Genomic DNA, 15,954 nt, shown 5'->3' on the forward strand with positions numbered 1-15,954 from the left:
AAATGAAGAAATAGAGAAATATGTTCCAAACAAAAGAACAAGATAAAACCTCAGAAAAAAAATCCTTAATGATAACAAAGATAAGTGATGTACCTGATAAAGAGTTCAAAATAATAGTCATACAGATGCTCACCAAACTCAGGAGAAGAATGGATGAACACAGTGAGAACTGCAATAAAGAGAAAATATAAGAAAGTAGCAAACAGAAGTAACAGAGCTGAAGAATATAAAAGTGCACTGAAAAATATACTGGAGGGATTCAACACCAGACTAGATGAAGCAGAAGGATCAGCGTACTGGAAGACAGGACAGTGGAACTCACCAACCTAAGCAGCAAAAAAATAAAAAACAAAAAAGTAAAGGTTGCTTAAAGGACTTATGGGATAACATCAAAAGGACTAATATTTGTATATAGGGGTCTCAGAAGGAGAAGAAAGAGAGAAAAGGGCAGGAAACTTATTTGAAAAAATAATGGTTGAAAACTTCTCTAACTTGGGGAAGAAAACAGACATCTAGATCCAGGAAGCCCAGAAAGTTCCAAAAAAGATGAACCCAAAGAGACCCACACCAACATACATTATAGTTAAAATGCCAAAAGTTAAAAACAAGAAGGGAATTTCAAAAGCAGAAAAAGAAAAACTTATTACGCATAAGGAAACCCCCATAAGACTGTCAGAGTATTCCACAGAAGCTTTGGCAGGCCAGAGGGAGTATCATGATATATTTAAAGTGCTGGGAAAAAAAACTCCCAACCATGAGTACTCCACCTGCCAAAATTACCATTCAGAATTAAAGGAAACATAAGAGTTCTGCATGCGAGCAAAGGCCAAAAAGGAGTTCGTAACTACTAAACCAGCCTGATAAGAATTATTAAATGGACNTGGACTGGAGCATAGCAGATGTTTAACAAATATTAGCTCTCTTCCTCCTTGGTAATGATGAAACTAAAGTGACTAATGAGACACCAAAATATTTAGCTTCCAGGTCTAGTGTTAAATAACAGAAATGAGTCTACCCAGAATTTTTGGTTTGCCAGTATTAATGGTTTTAGGGTTTTTGAAGTTTAAGAAATAAAACAATGCCAGTTCAGTTTAAGGCCCTAAGGTATTCCTCCCAAATAGCATTGCCTCCCCTGCAACACACAAAGTAAACACTGTCCTGAATTTAATATTTATCATTCCGACCTAATTCCTTATACTTATTGACATGCGTGTTCCTAAACAATAGAAAGTTTAACAGTTGTTTTAGAAATTTTATTACATGTCAATGGAAAACACTAACTATTTAAGTAAAAGATATTTTACAATACTTTGTAGCAACAGTATCAAGAAATTCTTTGAAGTTAAATCACAAAGTTTTAAAATACCTGCTTCAAGGGAGTTGTGGTATTCTTTTTTTGGCTTTTATTCTTCTTAGCAGGTTTTCTTTTAGGTGTACCTTTTGGTTTATCTGAAGTTTCAGAAATGTCACCATTCTTTAGAGCATGCTATGAAAATATGAATAGAAATGTACATGTTACAGAATAATACAGAAAAAGTCATAATATAACTCAGTCATCATAAGCTAGTCTCAAGGCCCTACCAACTAGATAGCCTCTACTTCTGCTTGTCACCATCCCATCCCATGTGATACAGAAACTGCTCTCAAAGGCATCATATAGCTGATTATCAGCTCTCAAGACCCCTTTAATCTAATCTTCTCACTCTCAAGCTTTCTGTGACATTAGACTCTCTTGATCATCTTTCTTCTTGATATTCACATTTTGGATGACACAGCCATGCAGAGCCCCATTGCTTTTATTATTTCTCTGATCAAGTCTTAAACTTAAGCATTCCAAACATAATTTGGCTTTACCTGATTATGATCACCTATTCCTATTACTTCAATTATAACCTCTATGCAAACAGACTTCCAAAGCTACTACCCAGCTCTGACTTTTCTTGTTAGTTCAGTCCAACATTTTCAATTACCAATTTCATATCTTCGCATTTACCTCAAACTTAACACAAATAAAAGCAAACTATTTTGTCCTCAAATCAGTTCTTTTCCTCTATGCAAACTACTGGCCCCTGCAATGTCACCAACCCCATCCATATTGAGCCCCATTTTAACCTGCATTTATTAGAACTCTCCTGGTAACCCTGAATTAGTGTACTTCTAGTCTTAAGTGTATACTGGAAAGCATGCTATTGACACATTTAGAATTTAGCTTCAAAGATGACATACAGATTTCATCTTTTTACCTCCTGCTACAGGAACGACTATGGGAATGAACTGGACTCTATGCTTGGTATTCTGCATGAGTGGATGCTCTCTGCCTGGACCATTAATGGTTTAAATATGGTGCTCAGTAAAACTAGTACCTCAGACAGTAAAGTGATGATGTTGGGCAACTGTGTTAAGTGTCTTGTTTGGACTACAAAAACAGACTATACCTCCTAAAAGAACTATATATTTAAACCATCAGGAACACCCGACTTGATACCCAACTCACTGGATTTGGGGAAGATTAATTTAACGTATGTAAAGCACTTAGAACAGTGCTTAGAACATTGTAAACGCTCTATAAGTATTAATTACTATACTATTGCTATTTATCATCATTCTTTCAATAAGGGTTTGTTAAATGTTTAAAAATTATAATTCAGATTGTCTTTCCACTAATCTGATTTAGAAGCCTTCCATAGTGTGACACAATGTAAACATATTAAAATCAACAAATGTTTAAAATTCTAGTTACAAGTAAATTGCCTCTGTTAAAGGGGGATGACATACAGACAGGCTACCGACCAACTTCTAAAGGAGGATATCTAATTTAAATAACCCATGTTATATTTTAATCTTCAAAATTAGAACTGAATAATATGTACTATAAATGTTATCAATTGATTTTTTTCCCAAATGAATAATATGAGTAAATAAGGAAAAGAGTAAACATTTTATACCTTAAACGAAGCGACAGCTTTATCATAGGCTTTTATCAATGCTGTATCATCCCAAATGTCAGAATCATCACTCTGGGAAGGGTGAAGAATAAAAACAATTCAAGTTCGGGTGGGCAGCATCAAAAAAAGTATGTTAGTGCCAAAAGACATCTTAATTCAAACATAATAAAATAAAACTAAAAATGGGTATTTAAAATCCTAACTATAACCACAAGAAGCCTACCTGCTTAGATATTATGTGACATTACCCCCAAACTAGACATATGTAAATGTCCTAAGAGGTATGCCATGAAGTGAATGCTCCACAATTTAATCCTGACCATAAGTGGATTTGTTCAAGGGTAACTCACATTTCAGTCTCTTCTAAGAGTGGATAAAGGGTTTAACTTGGCAAACCAAGGATAAGATAAAGGGTTTAGTTTTAGTGGGAAAACATCTGATATTAAGTAATCTGGAAAAAACCTAAAAATCATTTCTATTTTTCAATTTAAATTTAATAAGTGCTTAGTAGGATTTAAATTTAATTTATTTAAAATTTTTTGAGCACCCACTATCTATGTATATCTACTAAGTACTCATCATTGAGAGGCACATGAAATCATGCTACCTGCTCACAAGAGAGAGTCTAATAAGAAATTTAAAACATATTGACACACAAAACAAACAATAGAAAACAAGTATAATCAAATACTAAAATGTGAAGTACAATGTTTTAATTAAACGGAAACAAATGGATTTTCTCCAGTTCAAGACTATGACACAGAAGATCCTGAATTCACCTCCTCCCACGGGACACCAAGCCTAGAGCTACGCTGGGAACTATTTCCTCTGAAAAAAATCTAAGGATTAGTTGAGTGACTCCTGTACATCAGGCAAATGAGAAAAAATTCCACATTGAAGCAGGTAGGAGAGGCTGAGCACAATCTCACTGTAAACCCTGACCCTGGCACAGCAATCCAAAATCGNGTCCCTAAGGTCCAGTTGGCATTTATCACCTCAAACTTTCCTCTATGTACAAAAAGAACCTAATCTTTTTGTCTTTCTTTCTCCTTTTTGGAGGCAAGGTATTATCCTTTTTTTTTTTTCCCCATCTCCCACAATCCATTTTATTCCAAAACAGAAAGACTAATGAGAATGGAAATAATTTAGAAAGAGTGTCATTAAATTAGAAGATGTACAATCAAAATAATCTAATAATACAGATTTTTAAATGCACTGCAGTTAGTAGAGACAACACAAGAGTAACTTAAGCCTTAGACATATCATTGTATTTTTCAAACTTTAGGATAGTTTTTAACTATCTTAGGATCTGCCTAACATAACAAACCATCCTTTAGTCAAAAACACAGAACCACAAAAGTGATTGTCAGGAAAAGACGCTGAGTGATCACTTACCATATAGTAACCAGTATGATAGCCACTCATGTACCAAGAGATTAACATACTTCCCAAAGCATCAGCATCATCAAGAGAATCTGAACATATGGGAGGTGGTGGGGGAATTATCTGGAAATGGAGAAAAATATACTTTAAAGTTAGTAAACAAAAATGTGAAGTGTGGAGATGCATTTTATGGCGAGAATGCTGGATGTTAGTTGTATCTTTCCCTACATTCTATGTCATTTGTTCAATTTTTTTTTTATAAAATCTGACATGTGGAGAAAGCCAACCAGTAACAACAAAAGACCAATAAAACTAAACTGAACAAGAATCAAAAGACAATAGGTCACGTAAAATGTTTAAATACTTTGCTTTGATTTGAACTATTTTTCTGCTCCATTATGAAGCTATGGGTAAAAGACCAAGCATATATACTTTGATGGTTTTCCTCAAAAAACACCCACAACAGCATTTCAAATAAAGGTCTTGGGTAGAACATCTGCATTGCCCTGATACCAACACACAGTTTGCCAAAAGTGTCTTTGTATCTAGCCTATTGTTGTTATCTAAAAGTCTAACATTAGATATCTGGAGAGTCTGTGAGACAGAAGCTAACATCCAAGCATACCTGGAAGGGCAAAACATAAATCCTTATGTGCAGTATAATTAAATCCTTTCAAATAGGAGCTACCTGTCTACAGAATAAGATACAACCTCTGCCAGGAAGGAAGAAGGCAACATAGGGCTAAGAGGTGGGGTTATAAGAGAAATGAGTCTGGGTAGCAGAAGGGCATTAAAACAAAATCCTCGAGGTTTAGTTAAAAATTTTACCCATTAGAACCTGGCCCTAGGGATTGTCTATATAATGACAATTCCTAATCGCCTATGTTCTGCTAAATCTCAAACTATGTATGAAAGAAAAGTTTAATCTGAATTGTTTTGCACTTACTGGTGGTCCAGAAGGAAACGGAGGCAACCAGCATGATAGGAAGGGTGGTGGTGGTGGTGGTGGTGGGCCATTGAATTTTAGATCTGGCTGTAAAAAGTATTTCAAAGGAAGACTAATTTATCAATTTCAATATGAAAGGTGGAAAACAGTCAACATCAAAAAAATTAAAATAACTGCCCAGAATATCTAAAGGTTAAATAGAATTGCATGTAGCAAGTGCTGAAGTCAAATAGACTCGTAAATATAGATTTTTCTCATTTCCTTTCTATACACATTCAGGGAGTAAAACCAAAGTAAGAAACATATTTAATTACCTAATAAATCAAGAGATAGTGTATTTAGCAAGATATTTCAATCATAAAAGACTATATCCCTCACAATTTCATTAACTAAATTGTGTAATCTTTTTATGGATGTCCCTTTGGTAGTTACTTATGCTTAGAGCATATATTATAAAAATTAGTAAATGTCTCACTTAAGAAAAATTAGCGGAGACCAATGAAACAATATATATATGTAAATTAAGTTTTGATCATTCTAGAAACTGTAATATAATGAAAACCTCAAGAAGGATCTCACAGATAATCTGAGGAAAAGTTTTACTAAGTCATGCTTAATTTTTTGATTTTTAAAAAATTAGTATTGCCTGAATAACACAACCTCCAGTGAAGAAATCACTGCTTTATACAAAACAACTAGACAGACATACCTACTTGGGTTCCATGATATCACCTAAAATATAAATCTTTTTAAAGTTGATTTATTACTTATAACCAAAAGAACCATAAGTGAAACAATATTTACATTTTACTCTATACAACAATCTGGGAGCTCCTTAGGATTTTACCTGTATTAGATGTAAATACAGTAATACCTTGGTTTGCGAGCATAATTAGTTCCGGAAACAAACTACTCGTATTGCAAGACATCGCTTGTTTACCAAGTTAAAATGTATTAGAAATGTTTGCTTGTCTTGCGGAACACTCACAAACCAAGTTACTCACAATCCAAGGTTTTACTGTACTGTATTCTCTTGTAATTTTTAGTTTTACACAAGTGACTGGGAACTACAGCTTAAGGATAAAATACCGTACTTTCTAACTTAAGTTCACTACATTATTAGTCTAATATTCAATACTCCATATATCTAGTTGGAAAAGCCTTTCATTATAAACTATTCTGCATTGCTATCTTATTTCCTTTTCAAAAAATTCTCAGTTTGTATTTATAACATCTACAGAAAGTTACAAAAGTTTCATGGGAAAAGCTACAATTCTTTTAATGGAGGGGTACAATGTTCCAGTATTATTAACTATCTCCTGGGAAACTTTTTCTGTGCAGAAATTACCTTTCCTGGTCCCATTCCTGATCCTGGCATGGGGGGTGGTGGAGGGAGAAAAGAGTTCCATGGAGCAGCTTTTGACTTGATGTTATTTGGTTTATTTCCAGGAGACCTGGAAGAGTTCTCACTTTCATCTGTTGAAATTTGACTTTCATTTTCATTCTTTAAAAAGAAAAAATATACGTATTTTTGTTATACAGGTGTCTTTTAAAAAAAAATGTAATGCCTCAGTGGATCAAACTGACAACTAGTTATACTGTTTAGTTTCTCATCTTGTCTCTGCTTTCAAGAATTCTTTTTTTTTTTTTTGGTATCCTTACCTCCTGAGCATTCTTTTCTATATTATTAGCTACTTCAGACGTTGGGGAAAGTAGATCGGACAGATTTTGCTCCTCTCTATTTCCATATCCAGTGTAAACCACAACACAGGTTTCTCTCTTAAAATCAACTGAAGCAATGGTAGCTGGGTAAATGCATCCATCTTCTGACCAAATGGCAGAACATTTGTCACCAACTTTCCACTAAAAAAAAAACCCAAAGATACACACACGCATATTTATTTTAAAGATGGTAAACCATAATCTTGTTTTGGTGGGGTAGGGTGGGGAGTGGAAGGGAGTCTCTAGCTAACTTATCTGGAAGGCAGAATGAAACAGTGAAAAAGACGTGAGACCAAAAACACATACATTTGAATTCTAATATAAAAACAATTCTGCTATTTATATAATCATGTATATAAGTTCTGCCATTTTTATAATCATGGATAAGTTTCTTCATCCCTTTGAGTCTTATTTTCCTTATCTGTTTAATGGATATAATATAATCTACCTCACTTATTTGTTGTGAAGAATAGAAAGGAAGGAATGTATGTAAAGACAGGACTGGAGGGCTGGCCGAGTGGCCCAGTTGGTTAAGAGCTTGCTCAAGAGTGCGAACTCTGAGCAACAGCGGTTCGAGTCCTGGCCCGAGCTGAGCTGCCGCTGAGCTGCCAACAGGTGGCAGGATGGCTCAGCTAAAAANGCCTCCATGTGGGATCCGAACCGGGGCCCTGCTGCTCAGAACTGGCGTCCCAAGCCAGCTCTTAACCAACCTGCCACTCGGCCGGCCCAAAAACATTGAACATTTGTATTACGTACTTTGCAAACATACAGAAAATAGAAAAAAAACAGTAAAATGAACATCAATGCACACACCACTTAGATTCAATAGCCATATATGCCTCATGCACACACATATATACATTTTGCTAAATCATTAAAAAATATATTAAGAGACATTTTAATACTTCACATCTAAATCCTTTAGTATGCAAATTTAAAGACATTCTTTTATAAACTACAACATCCTTATCACAGCTCATAAAATTTTCCATAGTTATCTAATATCATTTAAAATCCAGTCCATAGTCAAATTTCCTCAATCCCCAAGTCTTTTCAAACCAGGGTCCAATCAAGGATGCCACATTGTATTTGGCTATGGTGTCTCTGAAGTCATTTTTAATCTAGAATAGTTACCCACTCCATGCCATTTTTTCTTTCATGACATTGACTTTTGAAGAAATGAGGCCAGTTATCTTCTACAATATTCCACATTGTGGAGCTGTCTGATCATTTCTTTTGTAGTGTCATTTAACTTGTTGCTCTATCCCCAGTATTTCTGGTAAATGGGAAAGTAGATCTTAAAGGCTTGATCAAATTCCAGTTACACTTTTTTTGACCAAAACACTTCATAGGTAACACAATGTTATTTCATACTGCATCACGAATCAAAAAGCAAGTATCGCTGTCTGACCACAGTGATGAAGTTTCATCACTGATTCTAAGGATCTCTTTATTGAAAAGTATGTTTTTCTTTCCACACTACCAACCAACAAGTATTTGGTGAGATGATACTGTGACGTCATGAGAATTCTAGAGGGCTTATAGATAAACCTTTTATCAAAGTCTTTAATACTGTTTTATATTAAGTTTTCTACTTTTTAACATTTCCATTTTTAAAATGTTTTCCACAAACTATAAAATTTATACAAAAGTAAGATTCACTTTTATAATGATGGCAGACTTACTCCTTAATTAAAATGTGAGCACCTTCCTTCTTTCTGATTTTGTTTGAAACCCTGTAAGAAAAATAAATAAATTTAAAAGAATAGCATACACATTTTATACAGATGTGAATAAGCATTTTGTTTCACATAAGACATTTTACTAATTCTATTTAACAAAATATCACTGGAAAGTAAGTTTATAGTCTTCCAATGCTTTAAAAGTGATCCCAAAGTAAATAATTAGGCTGTAATTAAGAAATTTCCTTCCTTCACTAAGTCCAATGATGTTCATGAGCCCATTTATACCTTATTTCCATCAAATAAAATATATAATTGTCATNCAGTGAAGCAACGTCCTCCACAACTAGACTGAAGAACAAAAGGACAGCAACTTGTCTGTTCCCCTTCCCCCAATTCCCCAGCATTGTTCCCATCCCCCAAATTCCCCAATTAAAAAAAAAAAGTACAGCCTTTAAAAAAAACAAAAAACAAAAAAAGAACATTAAATTTCTTCATGAACTGGAACCAATCTTTGTGCATATGAAATTTTCAGACCAAAAACCTACTTTTTGTGACTCTTGGAAGTTGCCCCTAGTCAAATAAAGAATTCAAATGATTAGTAATCAGATTTCCAATTTGAATAACATATTGGAATTGTCACGTGAAATAGTGAATATATAAGGCCAATTAGTTCCTTATCCCTACCTTACTTTAGGCTCTAGGGTCAGGATGTGAATCAGAGATGCATCAGTGATTTGTGTATAGAGTACACACCAAACTGTTAAAACAGCAGAACATTGAAAATTCCAAATGATGTTTTGGAAGAATATTTGAATTATAGAATGGGCAAATGGTATAATACATGAACAACAGATAAAATCAGTCATCCAGTATGTGAGGTTTGGGTTCCCTACCCATATACATCATGTGCCAAAACTACATTCTAGGTGATTTTTATAAACTTAGGATAGGTGAAGTCTTAAGATAGACACAGGAAACCACACAAGGACTGAAACCTCAAATACCTTTTGGGGGTCAGGCAGATAATAGAAATGAGTTAAGGAAGAGTTGGCAATAAGGGGTAGTGGGTCCTGTAATCAGTAAATTTAAGATTATCCCTCCACCCCACCCCAAACTCACTCCACCTACTCCACCCAAATAAAGGTGTTTGAGTTCATATTAAAAATTCGTAACATGTTACACAGGACAAGTCTGTCAGTTGACATCCTCACTTATAAGGAAACTATACATTTTATTATGTAATTTAAAATTATGGCAAAAGCAACATAAAATGAAAAGACAAAAAATAGTTTGGAAAATATTTGTAACATGTAAGAAAATACTACTAATATTCCTTACATATATAAAAAGAGCTTTGTCAAATTAAAAGTAAAAACAGCAAAATAGACAAAGATAAAAACAAAGTAGTCATAGAGGAAAAAAAATGTCCAATAAATATAAAAATAAGCCTAAACTCTGGAAGCTCTGTACTCAGTCTGCCTCGGTTCATATCCTTAACCTGCCACTTACTAGCTGGTGACCTTGGGGGAAATTCCTTAGCCCAAATCTCATTTCTTTATAAATACGGCCATCACTGTAGTACCTACATGTGAAGACTAAATGAAATAAAAAGCATAAAGCAGACAGAAAACATGGGGAGTTCACCAAAAAAAGTTACAAATGTCCAATAAACAATGAAAATATGCTCAAGATCTATAGACACGGAATTGCAAATTAAAAACTAAGAATCATTTTTCACTCAGGTTGGCAAAATTATTAGAGATTAATAGTATCTGATGTTATCAATAGCATGGAGCTATGAAGTGCTACCCTCCCATCGAAAAACATGTTTAAAATTACAAACACATATACCTTTGCCCTAGGAATCCTACCTTTAAGAATCCATTCTCACATAAATAAAAGCACCAGTACATGGGGTTAAGTATGCCAATATACATATATGAGTATTATAGAATTTGTCATGGGAAAAGCTTACAAACACCTTGATTGTCCCTGAGTAAGGAAATGACTGTAGAGATTATTGTAAATCTACACTATGTTCAGATCTATATGTAATGACTTATAGTCCTATTTTTAAAAAGTATCAAGTTACAGCTAAGTTTCCCATTTTTGTAAAAAAACCTCCTTGTAGTGGGGTGAATGGTAGCCCCAAAATGGTATGTCCACCAGATACTTGTGAATGTGACCTTATTTGGGAAAAGGTTTTTGCTGATGCAATTAAAGGTCTCAAGATGAGATCATTGTGGATTAGAGTGGACCCTAAATCCAATGACAAAAATCCTTAGAAGAGAGAGGAAGAAGGCAGAAAAGAAGACCATGTGAAGACAAAGGCTGAAATAGAAGCTTTGCTGCCACAACTCAGGTAATGCCTGGAGCCACTAGAAACTAGAAGAGGAATCCCCCTAGAATCTTTCCCCTAGATTGGCCCTGCTGAGCCCTTGCTTTTAGACTTCTGGCCTCTAGAATTGTGAGAATAAGTTTTTGTTGTTGTAAACCACCAAATGTGTGGTAATTTGTTATGGCAGCCCTAGGAAACTCCCCACATCCCTTAGTTATGAGTATATGTGTGTTTAAACGTGTGCATAAGCATTGAGAGGAATATACAACTATTTTATATATCCTATGGCCCAGCAATTCCAGTCTTAGATAGAAATAAGTGCTTATGACCACCAAAAGATATATATATATATATATATTCATAATAACCCCAACGGAGAGTGATCCAAATGTCCATGAAGAGTAAAGTGGATAACTAAATTATGGTATATTCATATAACAGAAAAGCTACACAGCAATGAGAAAGCGTCAACTGCTACACACAAGATAGAAGTCTCATAGATGCAATGCTGAGCAAATGAAGCTAGACTCAAAAAAGTACATACTGGATGATTCTACTCATCATCCAAAAACAATAACAACAAACTAATCCATGGTGATAGATAGAGGACCTTATCTAAAAGTGGTAACGGGGAAGCTTGCTAGGGTGCTGCAAATATTTATGTATCTTGATCTGGGTGGAGTATTTTTATGTAAAGACAATCGAAATGCTGTATTCTCTTTATTATCATTTCACTGGGATACATACCCAGGAGTGCAATTACTGGGTGACATATAGTAAAGGTATGTTTAGTTTTCTAAGTAACTGCCTAATTTATTGCTAAATTTCTTTTAGCCCTTTTGTTGCATTTTCTCAATTTTTCTATAATGAGCAGGCATTGCATTTTTGGGCTTTGAAAGCTGGTAGAGATACAAATGGTATAAACTTCATTGTTGCTTCTCACACTTCAGATATTCACTTGCCACCTTCATGATTTGCATTTTCATATATCTGTATTTTTAAAACGTAGTCTTCACCTTACAATAAAAGTATTGGACTCTTATTTCATTTTAGTCTGCACAGCATCCATTCACACTTCCATCTGGCAACTAAACCCCAGATTTGTTTGGGGGACCACATATTCCTCATTAGATATAGTTTTTTTTATACCATCAACTCAGGTGAACTGTCCTCCTCTTGCTGGGGGCTAGGCACATAAGCCAAACGTGTCCATTTGGAGGCACTCTAAGTGACTAAAGGCTGAAAATGATTGTCAGAATTTCAGCCTGATAGCAGCACTGTAGAAAAAAAATGTCTTCATGATAGCTGGAGGTTTCAACTCTTAACCTTTCCAAAGCCTTGAGTCTTCAACTTTTGGACCCTGGAGTCTCTCATCCTTTTTAAATAATGGTTGTGGTTATTAATAAATTGTTTGTTATTAAAAATTCCAATATATTATGAAATCAGTTTTGACATGGTCATATTTGCTCAAGCATACATTAAAATACATAACTCAATATTAAATATCCATTCATAAGCCACCATAACAATCATCTTGAGTGGTACAAGGCCAAATGAGCCTTTGACCCCTGCCCGCAAAAAAAGTCCTTGACATGCAATATGTTTATAGAAAGAAAGTATTCAATATGAATGTGTCTTGATTTCAGTGAGACTGGTAAGTCATTTCTTGTAAACTCACAAGTGTGGAGAAAGGCTCCACCAAACTATACTGCAAGGAAAAGTTCCTGCACTGATATACCTGTAAGCAAAGTCATGTCCAAAGGATAAAGTAGCAAGAATAGTATGTGGCATGGAAATTATTTCTATAAATATTATAATGAAAACTTAAAAGCCAAATTTTCCTGGGCAAATGGTCTATTAGCAAATGTGTATTAGCTAATTAGTGCTATGTAATGGGTTTTTGTTCTTAAGAAGCAAAGTTGTAAGGAAAAGCCTGTAGTAAGGCTTTCTGAAATTTATAGGGAAGTGCATTTGAGCAACCTGTAGTCATTGTTCTTATCGCAGTGACATTTCCATAACTTGGTCATCTGGAAAGACAACCCATTCCAATACATGATTATTATATAGCAAGTACTTTAGCAGATGAAGCTCTAAGAAGCAGTTCAATAAGTGTTCTTATTCAGTTTTGATCTAATGGAAAACATTGAATGACAATTTCATAAAAATAATTCAATTTTTAACTGAATTTTGGTGTTTATAGGTCTTTATCACCAAAGGCAATTAGGAATTTACCTAAAGAAGTTGACATGCTCCCTGCTTAGTTTATATCACTGCTAAAACCCCAACACAGATGTAAAATGTACAAATCTCATAATCTGATAGTGAAAGTCAATTTTATATTAGGTTTTCACTTTAGGGATATGTTTTTTTTCCCCAGCTTTGTTGAGGTATGATTGACAAAAATTGAATATATTTAAGGTATACAATGTGATGATTTAATACATGTATACATTGTGGGGGATATGCTTTTTAAAGTTCAATAGTTTTGAAAGATTGTAGACTCAAAGCTAACAGCAGTAGTACACCTGCCTTAAAGAGGAAAGGCTCTTTTTACAAGGTAGAACTTGAAAATATTATACAAAAATAGATTGTCAGTTTCTAGAAGTGGGTAAACTCTTCCCATTTATAAAAACAAGGGGGAAAAAAAAGAGAAAAAAAATTTTTTTTAAAGTTGGGAAAACAACGTCAGTAATCAATATTCCCTTTTAGACCAATTTTCAAAAACAGACTAGTTTGATAAGTGGATAAAAATTTCTTACACTGCCACTAATAGAAAAGGCATTCAAAAGGAATTAAGTAACTGATGAAACTGACCTCAGTATATTACCTTGGATAGTAGCAGCTGTTCCCTCTTATTTTCAGCAGCACTTACGAAGATTGCTAATAATAACGCACTACCTTCTGCTACGGATGATGCAAGACAGTATTTTTAATGTCTATAATAAGGGTGTTCCATGGAGTTTGGTATTTTCCAAATTACACTGTAACATTGGTACTACATCTGAATAATTTTATCTTGCTTTGGCAACAAGTCAAATATCTAAAGTTGGTATGACTTAACTTTACTGACTGATTACAATTATTAACCTGTATTTTCCCCTTAATATCTTATAATTAACCAGTTTCCCTCTTTAGAAGTTTAGCTATTTTAGTTACCTTGCTTAATACACTACATGAAAAGAAACTAAAGTGTCAATATATTTCAGTAATCACATTTTTCTTCTTCTTAGATAACTTTGCTGTCTGTCTAGAGGAAATGTCTGGTAATGTTGAAGTTAAAAATCAAACCCTTTATCTTAACAATGAATTTATTCAAAATACCATAAAAAATTAATAACATTCAGTTTGGATTTAAGTCTTAAGGATTAATTACAACCTAGAGATCTTCTTTATCCTAAAATCCATGTTCTTTTGCAACTGTAGTTTTCCCTAGATTTATAAGAATTGTTTAACTTTTTAAAAAGTCTAAAGTTATTCCACTACACGGGATATTTTAAACATGGATATTATTCATTTGAAAAAAGCAAATAAAAGATATGGCTTAAAGCATAAAAAGTTCTTTGTAGTCATGGCTTATCATTTGGCATAAAAATTCTAGAGATAGAATTACAGAAATCAGATCCATAAAGAATCTTGGTAGTGCAGAGTTCTTCATTATCCGTTTTATCGGAATGTAACTTAAACTGTTGTAATCCTTTTGCCCTTGTGACTACTATCATATAAAGTTTTGAAGACTGGAATTAACCCAAGAAATAGAACAAAGCTCTACTTTAAATGAAAATCAGTGTTAGTATGAAGATAAACACTGGGGCTAGAATATTTCATGTTTGCCTCATTTAGTATTAGGGACATTTAGAATTCTATCCTATTTATGGGTGATAACATTGGTAAATGACCTATCACAAGATACCAGAACCTTCAAGATATTAGGTGAACTCTTGAAGATCTGTCCATTCACATATTGGTGGACATATTAGATGATCAGTAAAAATTTGTTGAATTGTATGAAGTGAAAAGTCAAGTATTTGAATAATACTTTAAAGTTATCTTATTTACTACTTCAATGGTATTTTGATTCTCTTTGCAATAATTATGCATATTTACTTCAGAATAGAAAAGGTCTCAAACCTTAGCTTCTCTAGGTTAACATACTGTATTTCCAAATTTATAACCATAATTAAAATCATAAGTTTTTGAAGAGTCTCAGAACAGACTAAAAAATATCACTCTTACAACACAGTGAATCCTAATGTAAACAATGTACTTTGTGTGATAATGATGTGTCAATGTAGGTTCATCAATTATAACAAACAGGGCCAGCCGAGTGGCTCAGTTGGTTAAGAGCTCGCTCAAGAGTGTGAGCTCTGAGCAACAGTGGTTCAAGTCCTGGCCCGAGCTGAGCTGCCAACAGGTGGCAGGATGGCTCAGCTATAAGAAACAAAACAAACAAACAAACAAACAAAAAACAAACAAGCAAATTATAACAAACATACCACTCTGGTGGGGGATGTTCGTAATGGGGGAGGCTGTGCATGAGAAGGACAGAGAGTATGTGGGAGATCTCAATTTTGTTGTAAAACTAATTCTGCTCTGAAAAATAAAGTCTATTAAAAAAACGGCACTTATTCCAAAAATGTTAAAGCTTTAAGTAGAACTCTTCCTGAGACCTCATTTAGTTTATGTTCATTTAGTTGCTATTCCAGGTCGTTTGTACTATCTATTGTAAATTCTTCAAGCAAAGCAGTTGATTACAAAGCAAAATTAGATAAACATTATCTTAAATTCTATTATACAATAAAGCTGACTTCAAAGATCTACTTTAACAAAATTTAATGCAAAGATTCTAGATTTATATGAGATCCTATTATCTGATCACATTACCTAGTAAATTATACACATGCTCGCTATTGATAAAAAATAATGTTCACCAATATA

At 34.0% G+C, this 15,954-nt stretch overlaps 1 protein-coding gene across 1 annotated transcript; it reads right to left on the reverse strand.

Moving 5' to 3' along the window:
• Window positions 1–4,210: 4,210 nt before the first annotated feature.
• LOC109375667 (survival motor neuron protein-like) lies at window positions 4,211–7,644 on the reverse strand. Its single transcript, XM_019631161.1, has 4 exons — window positions 7,639–7,644; window positions 6,937–7,137; window positions 6,623–6,778; window positions 4,211–4,451 (listed from the first exon to the last, which is right to left on the reverse strand). Exons 1-4 carry the CDS (start codon window positions 7,642–7,644, stop codon window positions 4,248–4,250), a joined length of 567 nt encoding a protein of 188 aa, XP_019486706.1. The 3' UTR covers window positions 4,211–4,247.
• Between the last annotated feature and the right edge of the window lie 8,310 nt (window positions 7,645–15,954).

Source organism: Hipposideros armiger, unplaced genomic scaffold, assembly GCF_001890085.2.
Source record: "Hipposideros armiger isolate ML-2016 unplaced genomic scaffold, ASM189008v1 scaffold_984, whole genome shotgun sequence".
Taxonomy (NCBI): domain Eukaryota; kingdom Metazoa; phylum Chordata; class Mammalia; order Chiroptera; family Hipposideridae; genus Hipposideros; species Hipposideros armiger.

What these genes read in the sequence shown, in the direction of transcription:
- LOC109375667 (XM_019631161.1), bottom strand. An exon ending in TAGAAAAGAATGCTCAGGAG is followed by an intron (nt 6,779 to 6,936) that starts GTAAGGATACCA and finishes TTCTTTTTAAAG; the next exon opens with AATGAAAATGAAAGTCAAAT. An exon ending in CAGGAATGGGACCAGGAAAG is followed by an intron (nt 4,452 to 6,622) that starts GTAATTTCTGCA and finishes CTCCATTTCCAG; the next exon opens with ATAATTCCCCCACCACCTCC.